Source organism: Petaurus breviceps, unplaced genomic scaffold, assembly GCF_028583685.1.
Source record: "Petaurus breviceps papuanus isolate PSGF00001 unplaced genomic scaffold, PetGlider_PUasm1.0 66, whole genome shotgun sequence".
In the NCBI taxonomy this organism is placed as follows: domain Eukaryota; kingdom Metazoa; phylum Chordata; class Mammalia; order Diprotodontia; family Petauridae; genus Petaurus; species Petaurus breviceps.
The window spans coordinates 693780-705827 of record NW_027186442.1 but is presented as its reverse complement, the minus strand read 5'-3'; the positions used below and the strand labels follow the sequence as shown (position 1 = coordinate 705827).

At 37.1% G+C, this 12048-nt stretch overlaps 1 protein-coding gene and 1 pseudogene across 1 annotated transcript in view; both read right to left on the bottom strand.

The window, feature by feature from the left end:
- The window catches only part of LOC138173873 (serine/threonine-protein kinase VRK1), a 142523-nt gene that overhangs the window by 76243 nt on the left and 54232 nt on the right, over positions 1 to 12048 (bottom strand). Inside the window, exon 2 of the mRNA XM_069103951.1 lies at positions 833 to 997. Within this exon, the coding sequence (XP_068960052.1) occupies positions 833 to 992 (160 nt within the window). The 5' untranslated portion in view covers positions 993 to 997. The remainder of the gene's footprint in view (positions 1 to 832; positions 998 to 12048) is intronic.
- LOC138173855 (small ribosomal subunit protein eS25 pseudogene) lies at positions 7520 to 8289 on the bottom strand (annotated as a pseudogene).

Sequence of the window (12048 nt, the reverse complement as noted above, 5' to 3'; positions counted from 1 at the left end):
CATTTACTGCCTTCACTTCTCTCCTTTCAACTCTTTTCTTATCCCTCTGTAATCTAGCTTCTGAATCCATCAATCAACTGAAACTGTTCACTATATCCTACTATCTCCTCCTATCTCTCTTCCATTCCTCCCCTGATTAAATGAAAACTTTTACATTAGGGATTGTTTCAACTTTTTCTTCACATATTTAGCATTTAGCATAATACATGGAATATAGTCTCTTAATAAATGCTTGTTGACTGAATTGCACTACCTACCTACCTCATAGGCTGTAAGGAAAGCATTTTGTGTACAAAAAGTGCTATATAAAAGTGAATTATTAATGTGATTATTGCTACCAAATATTCTTGGTAATGCAAGCAATATTTGAAGCCAACAGATTAAGAATTTTTTTTTAAATTTTTTTAATCTGCAGGGTCAAAGGGCTCTACAAGGGGTCTCTCTTCAGGATCCTTAAAAAAAAAATTAGATCATCTTTATACTTCATTGCTTTTAATGATACTAGTTGTTTTCTTTACATGATACCAAACATACTATAAGATTATGTTTACCCTAAACCTACTGATCTCACAGATGACAAAATACCAAAGATAAACTTATAACTCAATGAATTAAACAAATAGGACTTTCTTTACCAACTCCACTGTAGAGGCATCTATTTCATGTGAACGCAAAATGTTTATCACAGTTGTTTAACCATATTCTGTAATGTTTCCACTTACTGGAACACCAATTGATATGAAAAAAAATTATTTAGGACATGTATGTATGTGTGTGTTGTACACACAACTAACACACATATGTATTTATGTATTTGAGACCATAAACTTACCGAGATATATGCAACCAAAACCACCTTGGCCAATTGGTTGTCCTACTTTCCATTCCTTTTTGGTCAGGTCAATTACAACTTCCCCTACTGCAAACTGCTCTGCTAGCTTTCTCCGTGCTGGACCTTTTTTTGCAGGCTGTGATGTTTTCACACGAGGCATTTTTACTATAAAGCAAAACAAAGTCTATTAAAATTAAGTTTCAATCTTCTAAACAGGCTCAAATTATTTTTCTTAGACATCAAAATGGATTGTTAAAGTTTCTACTACCTCTAAGATTTAAAAATAGAAGTTAATAAAGTCCAATAAAGAATTACATATAATAACATCTCTCACCCCAAAACTACAATCAGGGCAAAGTCCAAAGACAACAGGAAAAAGGGGTCCTGTAAGCATATCAAGCAACAATATGATCAGAGATAAGACATGTATAGTGTAGAAGATCTTTATCTTGAGGCAGCAAGAACAGAGGAAGAAAGCTCCAGCTTCTGGGGATAACAGCAAGCAGCCAGATTCAGACATCTCAAACCTCTTGATACTCCTAGTATTTTATGCTGAAATGCCAGAGAGTTATGAAGATTCAGTGCTCTGAATAGCAAAGATCTAAAGATCTAAGCTGGGAGAGCAGGGGTAAGGGGATGGGGGGGGAGTCAATTCTGCGAGATCAAGGTCTGCACTAGAACCCAGGAGGACACTCTGGATGAGACCAAGAAATGACCTGGCACCAAACTTCAGCTCAGGAATTAACATAAAGAAATGAGTGAAACCAAAGATATGAATAATATCAGATTTATTTTCCTATCGGATAGGTTTTGCTAAATTGTTTTCTCATCTTTTTTTTTTCCTTTATATTTTTAATTCTTTTTTAAAACAGATGGACTTCTGGAATGGGAAAATGGAGAGATGGAGGGATGCAGAGGGAAATGTAATCAATGTAAAAAATAAAGGATATAATAAATATTTTACGCTATCAGTAAAAAAAAAAAATTGTGTATAACAAAGGTGACATTTGAACCAAGATTTTCCTGGTTGTGAGGTCGGTTCTCTACTATACAACACTACCTCTCATGGGAAACATGTCAAAATTTTTTTTTTAATTCTTAGAGAGAAATTAATACACTGTAGTTGTAGCAATATTGCTGCTACACAATAATTAAAAAGTGATACAGAACCAATGGGGCAGCATGTTATGTGTCTTCATGTGTTTTTATTTTTTATTTTTAGTAAAAAGGGAAACACCTAAAATAAATGCAAATGATTCTCTTTCCCTTTAAAAATAGGATAATTTGCTATTACTAGACTAACATCCAAGAAATTGAAACTAAGAATAGGCATACTTGTGATATAACCTGAATTGCCTAATTTCTTGAAAATTTCTTTTTTATCAAATAAGCACTTTAGGTACCTGTCTACCACACAATTTTGCAAATCTTCCTTTTAAAAAAAAGTTTTAATGTATCTTTAAAAACTTTTTATATCATTTCTTTTTTACATTGTCTACATCTGCACCCCTCCCTCTCTCCACTTTCCCATCCCAGAAGGTCATCTCTTTTTAAAAAGAATTTTAAAAATAAAGAAATTTTAAAATGAGAAAATTTAGCAAAACTTATCAAAAGAAAAAAAATCTGACATTATTTGTAGTGTTCCATAGTCACAGACTTCACCTCTGCAAAGAAGTTGAGGCTAGGTTTCTTCTCTTAGCCTCTTTTTGGGGCCAAGCTTTTTTTGCAGTTTTATAACATTAATTTTCAGCTGTTTGCCATTATTCTTTCTATTAACTACCCCAGTGATTGCACATAAAGTTTTTCAGGTTTTGCTTACTTTACTTTCCATTATTTCAGGTAAGTCTTTCTCTGTTTCTCTTTATTCATAATATCTATTTCTTGTAGGACAGTAACACTTCACATTCATATTCACTTATAAATAATGGTGGTATGACACACTGGGTAAGCCACTCAGCCATTCAGTACTCTAAGCAATTCTCTAAGATTTTAGTGGCAGAGAAGGTATTGGTCTGCATTGGTAAAAGAATTTCCTTAGCAATGAGTTCCTATTATTCTAGTGAAATCATAGGTCCAGTCCCTATCCTGATCTTAGGTTTCCAGTCAGTAATGGGAGGTTCAACATTCAGAAAATGTTAAGTAGCTTTTAAACCAAATACCTCAAAACAATTTAATAGAATTTACCTTAAAATAACTAAAATACATATTTCACATACCAAAGTTGATAAATTTATGTCCTTTGCTGCACTACCTCATAAAACTGTCAAGAATTTGCTTCCTGATTGACTATTAGTAATTCATTATAAGTTAAGGTATTTTCAAATTACTTTAAAATGTTTTTTTGTCTTCTCTATAACTCAACAAAGTGATTAGAATATCTTTTGTATTTTCCTGGAATTTCCTGCCAAGGGAATGACAGGAATACTTGAGTTTTATATGAAACAATTCTAATTTTCTACTCAATTTCTGGTCTACAATATAAGCCCTATGTTTTTTAACTATAAATTTTTCTTCTCCAAATTAAGCTGTTTGTCTTTGTTTTCAGTTTTCGTCATGTAGCCAGATAATTGAAATTGATTGTTGTGATTAATGATGGTTTGGAACGACTTTATTTCTTTCCTAAAATAGTCCCAAAGAATGACTGTCGTCTCTGTCACTCTGCTGAATACTTAAATCACTGGTGCTAAAAGTAACAATCAGCATGATATAAAAACTAGGAAAAGGGTGTACTTGTCAAAGAACATGTCCAGTAACAAAGTCACTGTCACCTTTGAAAAGATTAGTGAAAGAAGTTAAGTTCCATTTATCTTTTTTATTACTGAATATGCTCAGTTCCATGTTCAACACATACCTGAGAGAGCACAGAGCCCTTGTCCAACCCTGACTCATCTCTACCTTTTCCATGGCCATGCCCTTGACTTCTTAAGATCAGTTCCCAACACTTGAGCATAAGGAATGATTCATTCAACCTTCAACCTGCCGTGTTTGTGCACAAGCACAAATGCACATACTCACATGCATATGTGTATGCATGCACATTCGCACACACACACACACACACACACACACACCCTTGAAAATAGCCCTGGGTGCAAGCGCAGAACTACCACCACCATCAGCACATCAAGGATCATCATATCGATATTTATCCCTCATGAAAATCAGCATCTGAATCTCTGAAACACCAGAAAGAGAAGAGTCAGGATAACAGTACCTTATTTGTTAAAGGCTGCCAACCTCCAAGTGGTACAATGGGAAAAGCAACGGATTTAAAGTCAGAGGATTCTGGTTGAAATATGGACTCTATCATTCTAATTCTCTAGACCTCAATTTCTTCATCTATAAAATGTCAGGGTTGGACCATATAACCTCCAAGGCCCCTTTGCAGCTGCAAATCTGTGATTCTGCAATCCTGAGGCAGTCTCTGCAGATGTCTTTAACTCTTAAATTCCCTTTCTAGATCTAAATCAATACTTCTATAACATCCTATGCATATGCCCTACCCTCCCTCATGACCATTGACACCTTATTTTCACTGAAATCCACTCTCAAAATAACTATATTGCTATCTAATTCTGTACTTTCTATATCAATTCTGTCCCTAGACCATGATCATCTGCTCTAGGAGCACCCATAGTGCCATGACAAAAGCACTAGATTTGAAGTCAAATGATCTGGAGTCAGATGCTAACTCTTGTGTGATCTTGGGCAGGTCATCTAACCTCTCAGGAGCTCAATTTCCTCATCTATAAATTGAAGGGATTGGCCTAGATGACTTCTAAATCTCCCTTCCATTTCTTAAATTCATAAATGGTTCCTCTTGTGGACTCCCCTGACCCTGGGGGGAATTCTAGAACAGAATCTTCCAGTGTGCTGTCATAACTCTAAACTCAGATCTATTTCCAGAATTCTCCCTCAGGAAATCTTCTGCTGGGTTAAAAGCAATTCTTAGTCCTGAGGACTCCTTCCATGCTTAAAACTAGAACAAAGGCAATTAGACATAAACTGTCAGAAACAGAAAGTTGAAATGAGTCTTAAAGGACATTTAGTTCTATACATTTTTGAGAATTAATCCCCTTTACAACTTCCCTGAGAATTATTCAGCTTCTACTTAACCTCCAGGGATGGCGAATTCAGTATCTCCAAAGAGAAAATACAGAAAGAAAAGGTGGGAAGGAAAAAGCGAAGGCAGAAATAGAGAGAATATGTGGAATATATTTACTCACATATACACGTGTGTACACGTACCATAAGATTCCTTGAAAGATGTAACAGATATCTGTTATCCAATTCTCTTGATATTAAATGAGGTAAAAATATGCTTGCCAACAGTATCTGCAGAAGTCATGAAGGATATCTAGAAAACTATGTAAATTGAAGAGGTATACACATGTTTGGCCTAACCATCCAAACAAAAAAGTCAAGTGGATGAAGAATGCCTATCATCCTGACTATAACATGCAGTTGGATCAGTACATATATCTTACAGAGAAACTACCTATGGACAATGAGCTAAGGGGAAAATCAAAAAGAAGGAGGAAGAGAATGGGCTGAATTACATTTGGGAAATTGAATGATACTCCAAATGACCCCAAATTTCTCCCTGAAGCAAAGGACTCATCTTTTAAATAACAATATTCTTCCAGTGGTGCTGTATAGTGGCGACAAGTCATGTAATGTCACAGTTTCCAAAGAATTAAAGTTGCAGGTTACCTAATGAGCAATGGAGGGGTACATTTGGTGACAAACTAAACACCAACATATATACCCAACAAAAAATTGCAATTATAGGGGCAGCTGGGTGGCGCAGTGAGTAGAGAGTTGGCCCTGGAGTCAGGAGGACCTGAATTCGGTTCTGGCCTCAGACACTTAACACCCACACAAAAATACTAGCAGCATAACCTTGGGCAAGTTACTTACCCCCAGTTGCCCTCCAAAAAAGCAACAACAAAAAAAAAATTTGCAATTATCAGCAAAATAAAGCCGGAAAAAAAAACTGAACCAATAAGGTACAAGATAGCTAAGATACAGCCAAATATGCTCCCTAAGTACCCCTATAACATCACAAAATGTAGAGGAAGGCCCCCATCACCACTGTTTGGCACCTTCTCCCTTCATGGAAGATTTATGGGGTAATATGGACAAGAGCTACACAGTAGGGGCGGCTAGGTGGCGCAGTGAATAGAGCACTGGCCCTAGAGTCAGGAGGACCTGGGTTCAGATACGGCCTCAGAACTAGCCATGTGACCCTGGACAAGTCACTTAATCCCAATTGCCCTCCAAAAAGCAAAAAAAAAAAAAAAAAGCTACACAGTATCATTTAATGGGTTACTATAAGGAGGTCTACATGGGTTACATCGCATCAATAATATCACATGTTCATCTCAAGTTGATATCAATATATGAAATCAATAATCATGGGTGGATGGAAGGAGGAAACAACTCTTCACCAAGATAATCATCTCTAGTTCCTAATCCCTTATATACATGTTAATGATGTTAATACTTATAACAGGCTGAAAAAAAAAAGTTTAACTTTTTTTTTCTTTCAATGAGCTTTTACTAAAATATTCCTAGAAAAAATACCCAATATGCAAAAGATGCATCAATCCTATTTCTGTTGACAGCATCAATATATTTTCAGGCTCTCAGGTTTACAACCTCTGTGATACCTGATTATTCACTCTCATTCATCCCACATATATAAGTTGCCAGACCTTGTCATTTCTGCCTCTACATCCCTTTCAAATGTGATTTTTTTTCCCACTCCCCAGCCACAGTCACTCCAAGAGTTCAGGCTCTCATCACCCCTTGCAATAGCCTCCTTAAGGCAGCCATATTTTAAATCTTTTCCGCACTCCACTGTTTCCTCCATACAGCTACCAGACAGATTTTCCTAAATGACAGTTCTGAACACACAACTCCAGTCCCCCTTCTCAATAAACTTCGGTGGTCCCTATTATCTCTAGAATCAAACAGAATCCTCTGGTATTTAAAGTTCTTCCTAAACTGGACATATAGCACATTACTCTTCCCTCATGCCATTATATTTTTCTGTTTCATGGATTATCATGAGATAGAATTTGTTGCCAAGTGACCCAGGGTCACTGGTGACAAACCTCTTTGAATTCTACTACGGTAGTTCTCAAAAAGTAGATTCAGTCTGTTGACAGGACATATTCAGATCATCCTCAAATTTCTTCCTCTCTTACCTCTATCCTGAATGTTCATAACTTCAAACTTAACTTGCCTAAAAGCAAATTCTTCTTCTCTCCCTTGACCCCAAACAATTGCTTTCCTTCATATTTAGCCATTTCTGACAGTGATACAGCCATTCTGTCAATCCCACAGGTTCAAACCCTGAGGTCATAATTGATTCTTCTTACTCTTCTCATACCTAATAATCTCTACATGCTACTAATTCTTCCTTCATAATGTTTTTCAAATCTGATTCACCTTTCTAGTCTCACTTCCATTACCTATGTTTAGTTGTTAATAAGCTCAACACAAACAAAAAATGTGACATACCTGCTAAAAAGCTAACAGTCTCTCATGGCACATTATTGTAAATGTAGTGTCCATATAACAATATAACAATAATCACAATATACTCTAAAGCAAATCAAACTAAAATGCTATATTCAATTCTAGGTACCACAATTTGAGTGAGATACTGACAGATTCAAGTACACACAGAAAGAGGCAACTAAGATGGCAAGAGATTTCAAAATTATGTTACACAAAAGTTTTAAAGAACTGGAAGTGTTTAGAATAAAAAAGGAAAGAGGTTTAATGACTCTCCATTGTTGACTTTTGAAAATGTACACAAAAAATGTTGAACCATTTCATGCATCTTCAGCCGCTGGAGCATCTCCACCCTTGGTGATCCTGGTATTTATCACTTGTGCTCTGTTTGGAAACCAGCTTAATCAGACCTTTACTAAGCAGTTCCTGGAGGGCTGCTCGGGCAAGAGAACCCTGGATCTTCAGTCTCTCTGAGATTACTGCAGGGGTGATAAGTTTATATTTGGGGACCTCCTTGCAGAGTTTGTAGTATGTTGCTTTGTCAAATACAACCAGATTGTTGAGCTTATCTCGCATTTTTAGCCTTGCCCCCAGACGTGTTCACGCAATGTTTGTCTTTCTTGGTCGATTTGCCAGCATCTTTCTTCTTTTTATCGTCCTTGGGAGTCATGGTGAGGCTTCAGGAACTCCTGCTGCTGCTGCCTCCAAGCCAAGATGTCAGACAAAAAGGAAGAGGGTGGTAAGGGACAGTTTAATGACTCTCAGAGGGATCTTGAGGAGAGGAGTCTTGGCTTGGGTGACAAGGATGCCTTAGGTGGCACTGTGGTATCGTAGAGAATGTAGAAATGCAAGAGTCAAAAAATCTGGGGTCAAATACCAACTCTGCCACTTACTGCCTATGTGACCTTGGACAAGTCATAACTTCTTTGGGCTTCAGTTTCCTCACCTATAAAATTAGAGGGTAACATAATATAACCTATGAAGTCCCTTCTATATCCAAAATTATGATCCTATAATCTAGTCCAATTCTTAATATTGTATTATTCTAGTTCAGGTCTTCATCACCTCATGGCTCTAATTCTATTTAACTATGTCCTACAATTCCTTCAAGACTTATCTGAAGTTCCTCCTCCTTCACAAAGACCTGCTTTCTCAATGGCACTCATACTCTCCTGTTTTTGCTGCTTCCTCTGAGTTCCTAAATTTATCATATGACTCATTTCATATTCAGTATATGCAATAATACACTTGTACAGAAAACGCAAAGGACTTGAAGGTGTAAGACAAGAGTTTAAATCCAGGCTCTACCACTCACCTGTAGAAAAATCTCTTAAACCTTCTCTGTCTCAGCTTCCTTATCTGTAAAACTTAGCTAAGATTATCTTCATTACTTAACTCACAAATCATCAAGTATTTATTAAGCCCTAATTATATGTCACACACTGTGCTAAGCACTGGGAAAACAAATAAAAACAAAAACAGTTCCAGCCCTCAAAGAATTCACAATTTAATGGGGGGGGGGGGGGGAAGAGGAGGCAGAAGAAGAAAGAAAACACAACATGCAAACCATTATATTACATTCAAACAAGGGTGGGTAGGTGTGTGTGTGTGTGTGTGTAGGATAGATGGATAGAGATAAGATAGATATAGATAGATAAGAGATAACTTCAATAATTTCAAAGGAAAGGTGGTAGTAGTAGCATTAAAGGGGACCAGGATTCTTGTAGAAGGTAGGATTTTAGCTGAGATGTAAGGAAAGCCAGGAGACAGAGGTGAGAATTCCAGGTATGGAGGATACCCAGTTAAAATGCATAAGATAAAAGTATCTTGTATAAGAAAAAAGCAAGGAGATCACTTACTGGATCCCAGAGTATGTGGTGGGAAGTAAAGTGTAAGGCTGGAAAGGTAGGAAAGGGCCAGCAGGTTATAAAGGGCTTTAAAAGTCAAACAGGTGGCACACTGAATACAGCATAAGACTTGGGAGTCAGGAATATAGTGGAATGTACCTCAGACTCCTTACAAGTCGTGTGACATTGAGCAAGTCACTTAACCTATCTGTGCCTCAGTTTCCTCATCTGTAAAATGGGAATAAAAGCACCTAAGTCACAGGGTTGTTGTGAGGATCAAATGAGTTAACACATGTAAAGCATCTTGCAAACTTTAAATGACTATATAAATGCTAGTTCACATTATTGTATATTTGATTCTGGAGATAATAAGAAACCACTAGTGTTTTTGAATAGGGCAGTGAAATAGTCAGATTTGTGCTTGGGGAAAATAACTCTGATAGCTGAGTAAAGAATGAACTAGAATGGAAAGAGTCTTAAGGCAGGGAGACTGACAAGAAGGCTACTGCAGCAGTTCAGATATTAAGTGATAAGGGCCTGCAACAGGGTGGTGGCAGTGTCAGAGAAGAAAAGGGTGAATATATAAGAGATGTTGTAAAAGTAGAACTGATAAGACTTGGCAAAGAAACTTTAGGAAAAAATTGGATTATAACACGCTATACATACACAATACAAATACAAACTTATTTTGTTGTTATCCTTATTGTGAAAAATATTTCTGTGTCCATGTTCTCTACCCATCTAAACATGGGTTGGTTATTGTCCCTTATGCTTGAAAAGGACCAAAATGACATCACTATATTGGAGTCAAGGTACAGTGTGTCTAAATGTGGTTGAAAGTCCAAAATGAGGTTGGAAGACTCTACCACAGGTCAGGCACAAATAGTCCATATGAACATTTGCATTGGAGATGTCTAAATTTACACATCTCACATTTCTTTTGAGCTTTTGCAATTCTGCTTTGCTCAGAGCACAGAACCTTCTTTGATCCTGACATAGTAAGCCTTTCAAGAGATGCCCACATAGACATACTAAGTCCTTTATGGGAAAGGGTAGTCATATCTCACTCTATCTCAAGGAACAATGCTCAATATATTTGATAATAATGACAGGAAAATCTTACTGGACATATAGTCTTCATACTAATTTTCTACAAATATTTCAATATTTAGTAATACTAGTGAGATCGATCTTTAAATGCTGAAGATTTGATTGTTACATGGGCAACTAATATTTGTCACTCATAATACTAACTGTATTAAACTCAAGAAAAAGATGAACCATTTTGTTACATTTTTTTAATGGTGCTAAAAGCCTCCCTGACCAATGATTCAAGTAGAAGATACAAAATCACTTAGATTCATCAGAGGCTATTTATTGGTTTTAAAAGATGCTTCTTATAGGTGTTGAGAAGAATCTTTTTTCTTTCCCTGGACTAATTAATTCTAAAATAAGAAATCATTTTGTAAGTGGGAGAAAAAAAAAAGCTTATCAGAAAATATCTCAACAAATTCATGAATGACAATACAGGAAATATTAAAGCAGATAACTGATAACTCTTTTCACAACATATATCCTAGCTTATACATCAAAAGAGAATTGCAAGATGATCATGGATCTCACCTAATATGGCAAGATTTCTCTTATATAAAACTCTACTTTTTATTTTCATAATAAGAATAAAGATAAAATGGAAAATGAACATTGAAATATGTCAACATTTTCAGTTTCTCCTTTTTACTTAAAATATTTTAAAGAATGCATAACTTTATTGATGTGGCCGTTCTCTTTAATGATGAGAAACACAACTCAGCATCACTTTCTCATTCTGAGCAAATTCATGCCACCCCACAACTCCTCGGTGAAAAAATCTATCAAATGTGGCTGAAGCCTTCCAGGTCTTTTAACATTCCAAGGCAGCTAGGTGGCACAGTTAAAAGAGCACCTGAAGTGAGGAGAACCTGAGTTCAAATCCAGACTCAAGTCACTTACTAGTTATATGATTATGGCTAAGTCACTTAACCTGTCTCTCTCAATCTTTTCAACTATAAAATGGGGATCTGAATAATGCCTATTAAACAAGGTTGTTGTAAGGATCAAATGAGATAATATTTGGAAAGCACTTGTACAATACCTGGAACACAGAAGGTGCTTACTGTTTACTCCCTTCCCATAGTAACAAGTTCAACACACAAGTGTTCAATCTTCACTTTTGTGCCCATCCCAACACCCTTTCTATTGATATAATGGAAAGAGCACTGGCTAGGGTAAATGACACCTGGATTCAATTTCTACCTGGGCTGCTTACCTGCGTAACTTTGGTAAAGTATTAAATCCATACAATCCTCAGTTTCCTCATCTATGAAATGTGGGGGGGGGGGGGTCAGGGAGGGAGTCAAGATGGCAGAGTAGAAACAAGACTTCCAGGCTGGTACAAGGAACTCTAAACAAACTTTAGAGTAACAGAATGCACAAAATGACGCAGAAAAGCTAACCTCCAGCTAAGGATAGTCCAGCAGGAATCAGCCAGTATAGCGCTCTGGGATCCGAGCCCAGGCCCACGTGAGGATTTAGACCCAGGGCAGGCCTGACCAGCCGCCGGACAGAGGGACTCCAGATCAGCAGCAGCTGTGGCCGTTTCCAAATTTATCAACATATACATGAGAAGGACAAAGTGAGAGGTCAGTGCAGTCTGACTTTGGGACCCAGTAGTTGGGATAGCCTCGGCTTTAAGCCGCTGAGATGCCGTGGTGCAGCCGGCGCCATGTTGCAGCTTCAGCTCCGGGCCTGAAGAGTGTAGGGGGACCAAGCACCAGTCTGAGGGGTAATCGCTCTTGCTTTAAC